Below are 17,015 nucleotides of genomic sequence, written 5' to 3'. Positions count from 1 at the left end.
TTTAGCAACAGGAAGCAGTTAGGAAGTACTTGTTTGAGGACATTGGGACTTAATTATGATTGACAATGTTTAGTTTTTTATACTTATCGGGTCCTACTGATCCCAAATAGCTAGGAGGGAGTAAAAATGCAAACAAAAGTTCAGGAGTCTCAGGAGGATATAAATAAACTTTTTTTATTACAAGTAAGTGTGTGTATGTGTGTGACAGAGACAGACAGACCTATCCCAGCCTCTCTTTCCTCTCTTGATAATCAGCTGTATTTATTCAAGGGTTTGGCGCGCGCTCTCCATCCCCAGCTCGCGCACAGCGGGACGGCGCGCCAATCAAAAAGCACCCTGGCCGCCTCACGAGGAAGCTCCTATTTTGACTTGTCCAGTTGTTGCTGACCGGCCGGAGACGAGGGGAGGTAACGGGACCTGGTCTTTGGCGCTATGATGCAAAGTTTCATCGGAGTGTGTCACCTCTTCTCGGTCCTTCTGCTGCAGCTCGTACCTGCACAGGTAATTCAGACAACTGCAGAACATGAACTGTTTTTTCTTGTTAAGATATGAAACTGGAATTTTAAGGAGTTTTGGGAGAGGTTGTGCCATTAATTAGTGAAATATTTATCATTATGAAAGTGTCATTTAGTTTTAAATTCAATTCATCCAGTGATATTTCACAGGTTGCAGGTAAGACTTTTTTCTCTTGACTCCAAATGTGACTCCAATTAACACCTCAAATTAAACAGTAGTCACATTTAAATGGCACTTTCTTTTCCACTGAGACACATCTGCTCCACACACTGTGTTTTAGTGCCCAAACATGAAGATATCATCAGTATTTTGGGGATTGTTTACAGCCATGTGCTCAGATAGGAGCCTGAGATGCAGCTGCTGCATGTTACTGATCCAGGTTGAGATTATGGAGGTGTTCAGATATCTGAGAGCAGCACTGTGAAAACAACCAGGCAGCAGAGCTCAGCTGCTGACATGATGTGGAGACTCTGCAGCTCCAGGTCCTGAGAGTGTAATCCTCTACATCTCTTTCTGGTTTTGCACCAACCCACAGGCATGACATATCAACCATTACAGAGTAAAACTGAGTTGCAGGCTAAAATCTATAAAGGTTGCACTCATATGGAGTGTGGATTGAATTGTTTTAATGCAGCTGCAGCCCAGAAAGCTTCTCACAGGATGTGAGATGGGCAGAGCTGCAGCAATACCAGTTTTAAAGTATGCTGTGATATCAAAGTTGATGATTATTGTACTGTGTACATTTACATATCTACGATATTGAAAAAAAAAATGCAACTGGAACGAGAATCTCCTTAATTTAAGTTATTTTCTAAAGGGGAGACTTTTTACACACACTTCCATTAACACAATGGTTTCAAGTTTCAATTATAGTAATAAAACCCCTCAGTTTTAATTCCTTTAAGGGTCATTCTGATTGATAGTTATATAAATACTGTGATACCATGAAACTGTGATATTTTCTGAGACAGTTATCGTACAATGAAAATCTCATATTGTTGCAACCCTAGAGATGTGTTTGCCAGATTTAAAGTTTAGAGTCACCCCTAAAATACTGTGACATGTATTTTCCTTATTATCCAAAGTTCATCCCTCTACAAAGTTATTTTGTGTTTTACTGATATTTAAAGTGACACAGAAACAGATCATGAGAGGAAATCTTAGGACCACACAGTGCGCAATTCATCGAAATATCGAACTTGCAATATAGTCAAATGCGAGATCCAAATCACAGGAGCTGCAAGTTTTTGATGAAGGTAAAATGTGTCACAGCATGTTATTATAAATGAAGTATGGTGGTGCTACAGAGCTGCCCCAGCCTACAAATCATATTCCAGACATTTCAAGAACATGCTTGTTTGGTAGGGGAGACGGGGGACGGTTGTAACACAGTTACTCAGAGACTATTTGGACTGGACCGACCAAACTTTTAGATATTAAACATGCATCTGTCTGCTAATTACGCATAGCATTTAAACATGATCACATATGACATGTCGTTCACAATAATTATTTGAATAGAAAAAGTCAGATGGGGACAGCTGCAACATGTTAAAAATACATTATAAATATTTTAAACTTTTTGTCTGAATAAGCATAGTATATGCTGAATATCCATTGTCCATCCATCCATTTCCAACCGCTTATCCAAAACCAGGTCGCGGGGCAGCACACTGAGCAAACTGTTCCAGATGTCCCTCTCCTCAGCAACACTTCCCAGCTCCTCCTGGGGGACTCCGAGGCATTCCCAAGCCAGACAAGATATAGAAGCCCTCCAGTAGGTTCTGGGTCTGTCACAGGGCCTCCCTCCAGTTGGACATGCCCATAACACCTCTAACGGGAGGCACTCCTCCAAGAATCACCACCTCAGTGTGGTGGAGGGGTGTGCATGTCCCTGTGATCCTGGGAGATGTGTTGTCCAAGGCTGATAACCCCTGGTAGGATCTCCTAAGGCAAAGTGGTCCCAGGAGAGGGGCCAGAGAAGAGCGGTTAAAGAGGACCTAGATGAAATGGCACATTAGGGTAAAGACATCAGGGCCCCCTCTGGAGCCAGAGCTGGTGCGAACGTGTGTATGGTGGCCATGGGGCCCGGTTGGGCTCAGTCTGAATGAATGACATGGAGCTGCCACTCTGTGGGCCCTCCACTTGCAGGGACTGGCATTGGGGCTGGGTGCATTGTATCACAGGTGGCAGGCAGGGGCGGGGACCTTGGCGTACTGACCCTCGGTGTCACAGATATGCATTGTTGTACAACAATATATCATGTATTCATGCAATAATATTGGCCCATAGTATTATTTATTTACTTAGTGATATTTTGAGTTTTGATTCTATGGGAACCCTTCTGTCAGTAACCCTCTTCCTCACCATACTGTTTACTAATGGACCTTTACAATAATGAGGTCATTACGTTAACCGCAATAATTATGTAACTTACAGTGAGTTAAACTGTGCAAAATTCTTTTATGTAATCACAGTGACTTGTGCCTGCTGGAAGATCCTGCTGTGTGGTCAGTTTTGATTTGGCTGCTTAGCTCGGGGACGGTTGCAACAAGTTGTTGGGAGACTAACTGAGAACTCTGGCATATTTTTGATTGGAGGAATACAAAATCACATAATTATTTGTATTTATTTCTTTCAGTGAAAAAAAAATGCAAAAATTCAAATCATTAATCTGTCAAAATAATTGCACTATGACTTTTTCTTGTGCATCTCACAGCCCTAAATTAATGTGAGAAAAACTGATCCGTGGTTTTTAAGATAACATGGATGACCTGCATGTAGAGCACAATGTCAGGGATATTTTTTATTTTCTTTAACCCATCTTTAACCAGGTACGTCCTGTTGAGATCAATGATCTCTTTCACAGGGGAGACCTGGCCGAGACAGCAGCACACAAAAAGTTACAGCCAAACAACCACACAATGAAAAACATAAAAGATGCACAGTAACATGAGAAATATTACAACACCTACGCACAATGACAAGACCCAACCGACTCATTCATCCTCGTACTTATGAGAGCTTTAAAATCAGGCAGAGACCAGTTCATGAAGGTTATGCCAAGTGAGAGGAGCAGAGCACATAAAAGCTTTCTTTCCCAGCTCAGTCGGAGCACCAGGAACAGACAACAAGACTAAGTCTTGAGACCTCAGACTGTAGCTACAGTCACATCTCTGCTCAATCAAAGTACAAATGTACGAAGGGAGTTTACCCAGTATATCTTTATAAATGACCACTGAGCGTATGAAAGGTCAAAGATGGCCGACCAGCCCTGGAAAAATATGTACAGAGATGAGTGAGGGCTTGTAACAAATACAAGCATTAAAGCAGTTTTTAAAGACAAGATCTTATAGCTTGAACTCCTAACACAGAAATATGGATGTAGCCACATCTTTATCTGTACCTCTGGCTGCAGTTGCCACAGACAAGCACTAACTGATATGAAGAAAATGTGGATTTAGCTTCAAGAATCAGGAAATCACTTATAGAATTGAGAGTTTATAGGTTTAAAAATACAAAATGACCACCACATTAATGACTGGGAAAATCACATCTGTGTCCTAACTACTAGTTCTGTGTAGTTTCCAAAATTATTCCAAAACACAGGTGCAGATTTTGAAGGAGACACAGGGGACTTGTCCCCGTCAATATTGAGAACATGTGCATTTATCCCCTCCAATAAAAACAAAATTGCAGAGGACTTTTGTTTTGAGAAAATTAAAGATACTTCCACCATAAACTGATGCAGAGAAGGCACAAAGTGGTGCATAGAAATAAAGAAACGTCAGGTTTTCATCACAAATACCTGACCTGTATATGGAGTCCATACCTCCATTTCTCAGACTATACTGTGGCTTCAACACTTGTTAGCATTTTGCTTGCTTAACTAGAGACACTGCACCTACGCTGTGCAGAGCAATGATGTGCAGAGCTGTTAGATATTGTTGTTTGTAAAAAGAAGAAAAGTCAATAAATATACTGGGAAAAAATCATCAGAATGCAGAAAATTACATGTTAGATGCTCAAAATTTTTCCAGCAGAGGACCCCTGATATAGAAACGCAACCTACGCCATTGCATCAGCACGAATTAAAATGATGAAAATGTGGATTTGTCTTTGAGAATCAGGACATACACATAAAGAATTTAAGATATTGAGAGCCCAGTTTTTAAGTTGCCTTTTTAAAAATTCAAAATGACCACCACATTAATAACTGGCAAAATGAAAGCAACTGTGTCCTAACTGGTTGTTGTTTCCAAAAAGTGTCCCAAATGTAACTTTGCAAATGTCTTCAGTATGATAATGACCGTCGTGTATGTGCTTGGCAGCTTTGTGAAAGTTATAAAATTAAAAGGAAGAAAAGAAAAATGAAAGAAGAGAGAAGAACATAAGTTTTCCATCTTTAATACTTTTCCAAATTTTTCCTTTTTTAGCAGGCCAGCAGTTTTAGTTGTTAGCTCATCACGTCCAACATGAAGCCACTTCAATCACACTGTAATGTTTATGCATGTGTGTGCATGTTTTATACTAATTACAGCTGCTGTGATGCATCTGGTTTTTTGGTTGGATGAAGCAGCACAAACTCTTTGGCACTCCCTTCCAGCGAACATAAAAATCCCACAATTAAACCTTATGTTGTCCAAGATTTACAGCATTCCCTGCACGTGACATTCAGAGGACAATGTTCCCATCCATGTTCACACAATGTGAGAGGAGAGCAGGAGAGGTGAGGAGTCAGAAAGAAGATTGTTGATACTGAAAAGAAGGAGAGAGCCAAAGTCAACTCTGCGCTTGTGTTCCTGCTCGATTTGGCGTTCAGAAATCAGGAACATTGTCACTGTGAGTTTGGAGGCTGGGATGTGAGAAGTTCAAGCAATTCACGCTGTGTCATGATACTTTTCAGTACTGCCTTTGTTTTAACTGTGTTTATTGTGTGTGAAAACAACCACAAGTGGAGGCAGCAGCTATTCTTTGCTGTTATTCTTTGCATTTTTGGAAGGTTTCTGCTTCTTGTGATAATAAACCTTCTGGTGTTACATCAGATTGAGAAATCAAGTGTTTTTGTTGTTGGTTGAATGGCTCGTGTTACTGCTTAAACAGCAGCACAGTGGTACGCTCCTGAAACCATGCTGCATCATTGTTTTCACTGGACCATTGTGGGTGCACTGCTTTTGCTCTGCCACATGAGGGCGCTCTGAAACTGCACAATGAACCCACTGCTGCTGAAACCATGTATATCACGCTCATGTTCAGCTTCTGTCCTGATTGTCTGCAGGTTCTGCATCATTACAACCAAGCTTTGTGTTGACGTTGATACTTTTATCGGATCAAATTAAAAGGTTGATCACTGAACATGTAAAATTTTCCGAATCTTTTTTTTGTATTTTGCAGATCTCACACCCTCCAGAGGGAAGTCACTCAAAAGGTAATTGCAGTCCCACTCACCAATAATTTCCACCTCTCTCTTAAATGACCTAAATACTGAAGATTCAACTTGTCTTGTAGTGATGGCGTTCCAGGAGGTGTGGGCAAAGAGCCTGTGTCGGCCCATGGAGCAGTTGGTGGATGTGGAGCAGGAGTACCCTGGAGAAGTGGAGTTCATCTACATGCCTGCTTGTGTCCCACTTTGGCGCTGCTCTGGTTGCTGTGGGGACGAGAACCTGGAGTGCCAGGCTACGCTCGAACGCAACATCACCCTGCAGGTGCAGCAAGATTTCTAATCAGGCGTGATTCATCAGAAGTACCTAAAGAGAGATGTTAAAATGTGCTGTTCAGTTTAAAGGGAAGCTGAGGTATTTTTCAACCTGATGTTTTGTGTCTGAGTGACTCATGGAGACAACAATTTTAGAAATTGGTCCAGTATTGAGTGAGAGGGCAGACAGGCTGCGATGTCACATTAATGAGCAATTGTGCACTGCAAATTTATGTCCACTGAAAGGGCAGGTATTTGCCACTGACAAGCTCGGATTGTTATTTTAAGTGTCTGACAGTGGCAGCATAATGGAAAACATCCCTACAGACAGTCTCAAATTAGCACCTGCCACCTTACAGGTGTGGGTAGAGGTGGGTAATATCATCAGGTCAAATGTACAACAGAAAAATACCTTGAGCAGGGGCGTAGTTTGCAGAGCCCACAGTTAATAAATGAGCCATTTGGAGCCACAGGGCCCCTCAGTAGATGGCTTCACTTGAGCTAAAAGAGCTAGGGTTACAGTATTGTAACCTTTGTTCTATCTCACAGAGGCTCTGCCCTCTACTGGACTCCATGGGTACAGTGGGTGGAGCCTAATTAAGGAACACCTCATGGGGGAGTGATGGCCTAACCTTGCACGGATTGAAAGATAGTGGGCAGTCGCCGTCGCTGAAGAAATAATGCTGATGCCTTCCTATGGCTAGTGGCTGAAACCTATGCGGAAGTTAGCATCGCACTGGTTCCCTAGGCTATAAATTAACCACACCATGGTTGCATGACCTAACGTCCCCACCCGTGATGACATTCTTTAGTCTTATTCAGCCACTTGTTAGCAACCACCCACATACAGAAACTTCAAAGTTTACAAGTGGGGTATTTACTGACGTGTTTTATGTCACAGAACAATAGTGAAAGTCTTAGACTTGTGTTAACCAAAGACTTTATTTCAGGCTCGTACTCGTCGTCCTCTGCTTATCCGGGTCTGACCAGGCATCTAACCAAAAAGTCATATACTTTGAGACGAGGGAAACAGGAGTGGTAAAATGCTAACTCATTTAGGGTTTGAAGCCCAGTTCAGACCAAAGATTTGCAACAAGACGAAACCATTTTGGAACGTTGCAGAGAAAAGTTGCAGCAGTGTGAACTGGCCGGGCTGGTCAACTCAAAATGACCACAGACATCATGTTCGTTTATAGAGATGATACACCATCTTATCTAGTTGCATTGGTGAGAACCGGCAGGTTTTTACAACGCTGCAGAACAGCGCAACAGAGCGAGTATTATCCATAGAGTCCAGGAGAGGGCGGAGCCTGTTTGAGATAGAACGAGCACCTTTACTGGAAGTAAATTGATGGTGAACAAATGGCCACGTTGGATCCACGTTGAGAAATAGCCCACCTGCCCTTTAAAGACATGGCCCTAACTTCAGTTTTCCCTGTCCTTTGTCTCTCAGGTGATGAGGCTTCACCCCATGTTATCTATGCACCACATGGAACTGACATTCGTGGAGCATCAGAGATGTGAATGCAGGTGATTGTTTCTCGCAAACACCAGATGCAAATTGAGATATTTATAGCACAGCTAACAGCCAGTTGTTTGTGCTGTTTTCTCTGTTTTCAGACCCCGTCAGAAACTCCTGAATAATAAAAGGTCAGTGGATGAATGTTTTATCTATTGGACCTGAAAACATCAATATCCTCACTGCACTTTGCTCTTCCTCCACAGCAGCAGCGAGTCTATCAAGAACAGACCTCGCAGGAGAAAACACAAGAAGACAGCAAACGGCTGTGGCAAGTAAGAGATGGATTGCCCTCCTGTGACACACACGCACTGTATCATAATGTTTGGACATTTACAGCTGCATTTATCTCTGTTTCCTCCACACTGTCAGAGTACCAAGGACAGATGAGATTAAACAATGTCACAATATATTGTCTGCTGCGTTGCTCCTCTCCTTGGCAGGCCTGAAGGCCACAGAGCATGTGTAGCTCAATAATCCAAGGCTGCTGATAGTTCCAACCAAGGTCTGCCAGTGTAAAGGTTGAATTGAAAAATCACCAGTTCACATATCAGGAAAAATAACAAGAGAAATACCAGACAAAAGAAAAGAAAAGACAGGAAGGAGATCTGTGGAAATAGGTGGTGGGACTCGATATAGCAGTAAACCTCTTCAGCGCCCCAATTTGTTCATTCATTTTCTGTCAGATTGTTGTCGGCAGCAGTCAGGATGAGAATTGATGGAGGAATAAATCCAAAAAGCAGCCAAATCTTCCTCATGCACAAGTGAAAATGCCTTTTTAGGTAGAATCCAATGAACTTTAAAGCCGAAGCGATTCAGTTCCAGAACAATATCATACCATCATTTTACAGTCACATCTTGGAGTTTTATGTGCAGTGAGTTTGGTATTTTGTTTGTCTGTGTGCTCACTCGTTTCACATAAAGTTTAAAAGGGCAGCATGCGTCACAGGTTGTCTCTCTGTGCCTCTCCCCCTCTTATTTCCTTCTTTTATTTGACAAGGGAGATTGTAACCAATGTTGAATTAGTGCACAATAAAGACATTGCCACAAGCAACGATTGTAATGCTGCGACCGGGTTTGTAGAGTGTTACAAAGTGGTTCTGTTAAAGGGGCCTCTCCACAGATCTCATGAAAGCCTCTATAGGAGTTTAAGCATACGGTGCTTTAGGAGATTGATCCACACAGGAGACTGAAAATCAATTTTTAACATTCTTTCTTTAACCTCTCTTTCACAGGTCCCTGAACTTTACAGAAGTGCAATACTAAATCACTGACAGGTTCACATTTTTCCAATTCTATCTTAAGACAACACTCATGTCCATGTGTACACTGAAACTGTTTGCGCTGCAATCATTACTCCTGTTCACGCTGGCCCTGAAAAGATCCTTTCTTCTTAGAATTCCCGATCTGTGTTGTGGGGAACAAAATACACACTGATTTTTTTGTGCAAAGTGGCATTTTAAAGTTGTACAAGAGGCTGAAATCTGAGATGATAGTAGTCTGGGTTAGTCAAATCAGTTGGGTATATTGGGCTATAGTCCTTTCATGGGGTTCACATAGTCATGAAATTCCTGGAAAAGTTAGGAAATTTGAAAAACTATTGTCCAGGCCTGCAAATGCTTTGGATTTAACACAAAGTTTGGGAGGAGGTTAGGTTCATTGGTTACCCTAAAATTGCCCGTAGGTGTGAATGTGAGTGTGAATGGTTGTCTGTCTCTATGTGTCAGTCCTGTGATAGTCTGGTGACCTGTCCAGGGTGAACCCTGCCTCTCACCCAGTGTCAGCTGGGATAGATTCCAGCCCCCCCGCGACCCCAAACAGGATCCATCCATCCATTTTCATCCACTTATCCGGGGCCAGGTCGCAGGGGCAGCAGGCTGAGCAAAGCACCCCAGACGTCCCTCTCCCCAGCAACACTTTCCAGCTCCTCCTGGAGGACCCCAAGGTGTTCCCAGGCCAGATGAGATATATAATCCCTACAGCATTTTCTGGGTCTGCTCCGGGGCCTCCTACCAGTGGGACGTGCCCAGAACACCTCTAACAGGAGGCGCCCAGGAGGAGCCTGATCAGATGCAGAATTACCTTAACTGAACCCTTTTAAACGCAAAGGAGCAGCGGCTCTACTCCGAGCTCCTTCTGGATGTCTGAGCTCCTCACTGCTACAACAAGCAGCCGAAACTCATTTCTTGTATCCGCAATCTCATTCTTTCTGTCACTACCCAGAGCTCATGACCATAGGTGAGGGTTGGGGCGTAGATGGACCATTAAATTGAAAGCTTCGCCTTCCAGCTCAAGGAAAAAAAATTGTCATTGGTCCAGACCCTAATCGCATTAGGGCAGTCAAGGAGCCTAGATCACCTGAGAGGCTCACTAGGTCTGAATGAGAAGTGGAGCTGGATATCATCTGCATATAAATTATATGCAATGTTATATCTGTTTATTATAGAGAGAATAACAGAGGCCCAAGAACCGAGCCCTGCGGGACACCACAGGACAGTGTAGAGGAATCAGATACAAAGTCGCTGATAGAGACAGAGAAACTCCTGTCAGAGAGATATGGAGAAAACCAGTCTAATGCAATGCCTGATATGCCAACGCAATCATGCAACCTATTAATGAGGATTTGATGGTCTATTGTGTCAAACGCAGAACCGAGGTCCAGAAGTACAAACATGCAAAGAGATATATCAAAACTATAACCCAAACACACGTCAAATTGCATTGACGTCTTTAGATTCTTGTGTTTTCTATCCCCCAAAAGTGGCAGGCCTTGACATTTTGTGAAGTACTTGTATGTGTCGGTCTGCTCTGTTTGGATATGTCACTATTTGGTGGCGGGAATGTCTGACAAGCAGTACAAGTTAACAATATATGGCTGTATTGGTATATAGGCCCACCTACCTAACTAGTTAAAGTCATGGAAATGGGGTAAAATCTTGACACAGCAAGGGAACGCTGTCTGTATGTAGAAACACACAGAGAGAATGTCGCACTACTAAGGTCATAGCTTTGGGAGATATCTGTTTTATTTGTCTCTAGAATGCCCTTTTGCACACAGTAAGGACTGAAGATATTGTTCCCCATTACTTACACTGGAAACACATGACAGAGGAATCTCTTCACAGCCAGTGGCAATCAAGTCTTTTTTTCTTCAACAATCTGTTTATTAAATTTTCAACATTATACCAACAATTTTTTTTACAGTGGGGGCACTATACGACAGACACGGTCACAAGTCCTTCATCACATACTTTATATTACATTTACTTTGTATACATCAAGTCTGAGTGAGTTTTATTGCAGAGGTTGTAATTATACTTCCCCTGCTACATCCAGCATACAAGATAAATCCTTGCCCCTAAGATGTTTTATAAATGGGCCCCAGATACATTGAAACCATTGGTGTTGAAAAGACATTTCCTTAAGCCAGTGCCACATGCTTGGTCTCTGGGTGCTTTTCCATGTTAACGCTACAGATCTTTTTGCTTGTAGAAGGCACACGTCTATAAAAATTAGGTCACTGCGTTTTATTCAATGTCCCTTTGCATGAATGGCAAGAACAAAGAATTTAGGATATCCAGTCAACTGAATTGACAAAATCTTGTGCACTATCTGCCGAACACCTGTCCAAAATTCTAGAAGTCTTGGGCAGCTCCAAATACAATGGAAAAATGTCCCTCTCCACACCACATCTGTTACACGAGTCTTGAATTTTGGGTTGTGAGTTTTTCCGTTGTGATGTACACCCTCATTAACCAGTTGTATTGCGGGAGTCTCAACTGTGTGTTAGCAGTTTGAGTTTGAGCTCCACTATATGCCATATTCGACAACCAAGTCTTTTGATGTACATATGGGCATGTGAGTATTGTTTAAAGACAGACTTGAAAACACGTGAACGTATCCTTTGAGCATTAGCAGCGTCACTACTGACTCAGTCACTGAAGCACATAAACTTCTTCCCTCTTGGGGAACAAGGAACAATGGGTGATTTGAAGTAGGTGCTCACTCTGGTAAAAACTAGGTCAACTGTTTGAAGCAGTGACTGTAAGCTTTCTCTGTCGACTCTGGTAAGACAGAGAGTGAGGGGGACGTCTTATCCAGCAGCCTAAACAGAGCTGGAGAGGAGGCTGTTCTCTGAGTCAGCTCAAATAAAAGCCACACAATGGACTTAGAGTCATTGTGAGGTAGGGTTATGTTTAGTGGTGGTCTGTAGGGTTTGCCACAATGAGCATTTTATCAACTGTGTCGTGACCATCTTGTTCTGGCTGTTGTCTGATTATGTGCGATGCTAATTCTGCACCATGACTTTTCTTGGCTGCTATTCTGTTGTAAACTACAGCTTAGAGCCAGAGGTCCATTATCCAGAACCCCTCTACCCCATCTTTAGTGGTCAAGGGACCACACAGCTGTAGAGTTTTGAATTTTTTTTCCAGCAGATTCAGAGATCCAAAGTCAATAATACCAGTACTTAACCTAAGCTGAACTGGAGTGAAACTTCCTACGTAAAACCTAAGGGGATAAACGTTCCCTTTGATGGTTTCATGATGGCTTCATTCTTGTGATGACCTCAGAGTGAATGTTGAAGCGCATGCTTTGGTTCAGAAGGACATTTTGCCTTTTCACCCCGCAATTAGTAATGTCACTTTACACAGAGGATCTGTCTTTGGACAGTTTTTGGGAAAGGACAAAAAAGAGAATTGAAAATACACCCTCCTCCTGCAGCTCTCCCTTTTCTGTCCTAAGCCACTTCCATTAGAAGTCAATGGGCATATGCACGCTTCATACAGTAACCCAGTGTTTCCCATACATTGATTTATTTAATCCTACTTCAATTTAAAGCTCTCTCCCTGTTTAGCAGACCACAAATGATACAAGAATTACCCAGCGACCACACCCTGTGGTCCCTCCCCCTCGCTCCCCAACTGATTCTCCTCTGGTTGGCAGCTGTAGTAACTCATATTAAGTGGTCACAGCAGTGTTACCTCTTTCAGTGACAGCTTACTGAACCGTACTTGGGAACACGCTGGCTTATTGACATTATTTTTAGCTTGGCTCATTATTAGCTGGTAACTAGCTTCTAGCAGTCCAGACCACTCTGTAGAAGGAAGGATGGCGAAGCGTTCAGGTGCCGTTCACAACAATAGCCTTATTGCAGTCTTCACCACAATATAACAAACATGGCCTTCTCATGAGGTAACCGTGCTCCTGAGCTTATCTAGACACTTAATTGTGCTGACTATCATCACTCTTTGCCACCTGCCGTCTTAAACATGACGCCCCGAGAGAGCTGCTTCCCTCCACACACACTGAAGCACACGTCACACCCTCACAGGTTACCCACAAGGCCACCGTCCACGAAGGAGAAAAGGGGTGAGCTGGTAACAACAGACTGGTGAACAGTAGCGCCCGCTCGAACCTCTGTAGCCTCAGTAACAGAGCTGGGGAGTGTGAGCGGTCCATCTTCCAGCATTGGCTGAGTTTGACTTGCTGCAGCCGCTGGGTAGGGGTCTGTTGCCGGAGCTGCCGCTGCTCTCCTCAAGGCGAAGTGGTCTGTAGCGGTGCGAAGTGAGGCAGAGAATTTACTGGGATTCAAGGCTCTAGCAAACTTTAGCTACATAAATATGAGGTTTGAAGCTGCAGCTGTGGCCGTTTGGCCCTGGTTCCCCGAAGGCTAAACTATTAGCTTCATTTTCTCTCCAACTCTGAAAGACTTTGCAGATACTGACACATGTTTTATTTAGTTTATTGCCAGACTCTCTTTTAGACTCTCTCTTTGATAGACCAGTCTTCCTTTTTTGGGTTGCTATGCAGTGTGGGCAGCTGTTGCCAATACTGGAATAGAAACTTTTTCTGCAGGATTCTCCACCATTGAATCAGACTTTCGCCATCTGAAGGGACATGCACACATCCGCATTTGTAGAAATTACCTGTGATTGTGAAGTCTCCCATCATGGCCTAGATTTTTGAAAACCTGAATACAGAGCCAAGAGGAGGTGCAGAAGTGTAGTGTTCTCTTAGATCACTTAAATTACAATATGCACAAAGTTTATTATGGGATTGTTGCACAATGACAACAAAACAAAATTGCCTACCCCATCTTTAAAGGACCAATGACCTCATGGGCCCTGTAGGTCTGTTCTGTAACCCATCCATGCAAGCATCAAAATGATCGCGTGGGTGATTTCTAGTTCTGGGATGACATTTTAGTACATTAGCAGGTCTCCTAACCTGAGTGCACTTGCAATGTGGAAATATTTGAGAATGTAAATGGTCTGGAAGCTGTTTTCTTAGTGAAAAGAGCAGTTAAACTCACTACATTAAAGATAATATTCAACCTAAAACATTGGTATAAAGATTAAAAAAAGAAGTCATATTCAACCACATGACTTTAGAAATGGTGACTCAGTCCAGATTCCTGTAACACATCTCTGCTTAAAAAGCAGATTATTATGGAAACCAAGGTTTTGTGCTTTCTGCTCAGAGATGCTACGTAACAGCTATAACACATGCAAACAGGTACTTCTGATTGTTTCTATAATGCTTTGATCTAATTTAACAATGCATTTGAACAATATCCCCTCAGCACGATTTCACACTGAGAGCAAATAATGATATTCAATAACGAATTCTCACAATTTGGTGCATGAAGCCACAATTTTGTTAATGGAGAAGCAAATCCAGTAATGACGCCGGCAAAATGGGAAATAGCTCATGAATATAATTAAAACCAAATGTTCTGCTGCCTCAGAGCTCAGTCGGAAGATTTGAAATTCAAATGAGATTTGGTGAAGTCAAATAATGTTGGTTGAAAAGATGAACACAGATGTATTTTGTAGACATACCAAAATGTGAGTGTCTTTAATCGTGTGTTTTTGTCTTTTCAGGTGCCAGTTCCCTCAAAACAAGATCGATCTTCACTGAGTCTCATCTGTCCATTCTTTAATGTGGAGGAGTAACTTCAGAGTGGAGCTCATCTGTGAATCGATCATCTCTCATTCATCCTGTTTATATTTCTGTCCTCATCCAGTGCGTCCATCAGACGTTCCATCTTGGCCGTGACATTGTTTTATTTTTTGATAAATTCTCAAAGCAAACAATCCTATCTGCAAACTCCTTCAGCTCTAACTGCTGTTTTTATCAGAACAAAATCAGCAGCAGTTTTAGTTTTAAAAGGCTAGCTGCTTTTGTGGGAGGTTTTAAAAATAGACGACAGATTCAGAATAGGTCTAGAGATAATTGGTAGGATGCAGTAAGCATATCCGTTGCCAGGGGAAATGATTAAATACAAATTTTCTTCTTACCTGTAGTGCTGTTTATCAATCTAGATTGTTTTGGTTTGAGTTGTCAAGTGTTGGAGAAGAGAGATGTCTGCCTTCTCTCCAATATAATGGAACTAGATGACATTTGGTTTGTTCAAAGTGCCAAAAAAATATATACTGTAAAAACTCAACATCAATGTCTCTTTCCAGAAATCATGACCTGGTTTTTCAAGATAATCCACAGACCTTGTTGTGAATAGTTTCATGTAGGAACTATTTTCTTTCCACTGAGCTACACCCACCAACTGTATCACTGTGCAGAAGGAAATGTGCATCTACTCATGGACGAGGGGCTCGTGCTCATGACAGTGTGAGATATAAACATAATGGCGTCCTCCTTGGCTGAGACGTAATGTTAGCTAGCTCAGTGGTGCTAGGTGAGCTAGCAGTTTGGGTAGGGTACTGAACTCTGTACTTTTAAGGGTGCCAACCTAATCACCCGGGCACTGATTAATGTTAAAGCTATCGATGCCAGGTTTTGGTACCTAGGAGTGCACCTAGGTGATAACAACAGGTTGAGACAGGAGGCGGAAGCACTGCAAAATGCCCTGAAGCTGGAAAGCATATGAGTAAAGTACCAAAAAAGGTACCATTTGGCACTAGTGCAATTTGAGGTGCCAGCACCAGTGCCGCTATAGGTTCAAATGTGAATGGTACCCAACCCTACTAGTAGAAGATACACTCTTCCTTCTGGGTGTTGCTACAGTAGCTGGGTGTAGTTTGGTAGAAAGAAAATAGTTCCTACATGAAGTCACAAGGGGGGTGAAGCCTATCCCAGCTGTAATTGGGCGACATGTGGGCTACACCCTGGACAGGTCACCAGACTATCACAGGGCTGACACACAGAGACAGACAACCATTCACACTCACATTCACACCTACGGACAATTTAGAGTCACCAATTAACCTGTATATCTTTGGACTGTGGGGGGAAGCTGGAGCACCTGGAGGAAACCCACGCTGACACAGGGAGAACATGATTACCTGTCAGATCAACAGCAACATTCACACAGAGGCCAGAAACCTTCATAACTTTATTTTCATTGTAACTTTTGCAGAGTGTCTCCTGTTATAACTGTTATAAAACTGAAACATCATGTATGTGACTTTCTTTAGATTGTTATTTACTTATTACGGGACGTAAACATTCATTCAATAAAATGCAATCCAAATAAAAGGAACCTCTGTGTCATCTACATTTGCATCGGTGGACCATTAGTCTGTGTAACATGCAGGGACACTGAGAGCTCTTTCTCTGTCGTAAGCGCATCTATAACAAAGCACATTGATGTGTTTTGCATTCACAGACATGTGGGATGATAGAGGTGTGGCTGGATTCAACAGCTAAGCTTCCTCATTTGGTATTTCACACAACAGGATGATCAGGCTTGCCGGACAACTGTGAAGTGATGAGATAGCATTCATGAAACAGTATGACTTAATCAGAGTCAGGTTGTTTGATAGGTTTCAAAAGAGTGCCAGAAAGAGATGTGATGTACTGTTTTCAGTTTTCTGGAGCATTCTCTTGTAGTGTGTGACAGGCCTATAAAGCTGTGGTGCCTTATTTCTCCATGTCCCATTTCTCTCTGCAGACTCATCCTCTATTTTTTTCTTCTTGCAGGCATGTAAGAGTAATAATGTGGTTAAGAGCAGGATACATCCACGTGAGAACGTTTTGTTCTGATGGCAGTGTTTTGTTTACTTTAAACATGCAGCAGAGAAGACTTGCTCTGCTTAGGTTAGCTGTGGGCCAGCCAGCCTGTTATGTAACACACCAGTACATTACGCTCCCAGCCTCACGTCACTGGATTCCCCGACAGTACATTTGAGATGCCTGCACTGTACAGTACACCTCCTAACTGTGCACACAGCGAACACAATGTCCTTAACTTGCCACACATTTGCAGCGGTCACGTTTTTCAGCTGCTGGCTGCGCGGGCCAATCAGAAGCCATGAATTCTACCAA

At 42.5% G+C, this 17,015-nt stretch overlaps 1 protein-coding gene across 3 annotated transcripts in view; it reads left to right on the top strand.

Moving 5' to 3' along the window:
• Positions 1-281: 281 nt before the first annotated feature.
• Positions 282-17,015, top strand: part of LOC126398660 (vascular endothelial growth factor A-like) — a 193,839-nt gene continuing 177,105 nt past the window's right edge. The window contains exons 1-7 of one of the 3 annotated variants that reach the window (XM_050058182.1): positions 282-501; positions 5,911-5,944; positions 6,025-6,221; positions 7,665-7,741; positions 7,832-7,861; positions 7,940-8,005; positions 14,615-16,224. In XM_050058182.1, coding sequence (XP_049914139.1) covers positions 433-501; positions 5,911-5,944; positions 6,025-6,221; positions 7,665-7,741; positions 7,832-7,861; positions 7,940-8,005; positions 14,615-14,651 — 510 coding nt within the window. In that variant the 5' untranslated portion in view covers positions 282-432 and the 3' untranslated portion in view covers positions 14,652-16,224. Of the gene's footprint in view, positions 502-5,910; positions 5,945-6,024; positions 6,222-7,664; positions 7,742-7,831; positions 7,862-7,936; positions 8,006-14,614; positions 16,225-17,015 lie in introns of those variants that run through there. The other 2 variants (XR_007570797.1, XM_050058180.1) reach the window with 2 other exon arrangements.

The sequence above is a fragment of the Epinephelus moara genome, chromosome 12 (assembly GCF_006386435.1).
Source record: "Epinephelus moara isolate mb chromosome 12, YSFRI_EMoa_1.0, whole genome shotgun sequence".
Classification (NCBI taxonomy): Eukaryota; Metazoa; Chordata; class Actinopteri; order Perciformes; family Serranidae; genus Epinephelus; species Epinephelus moara.
This window is presented reverse-complemented; position numbering and strand designations above follow the sequence as displayed.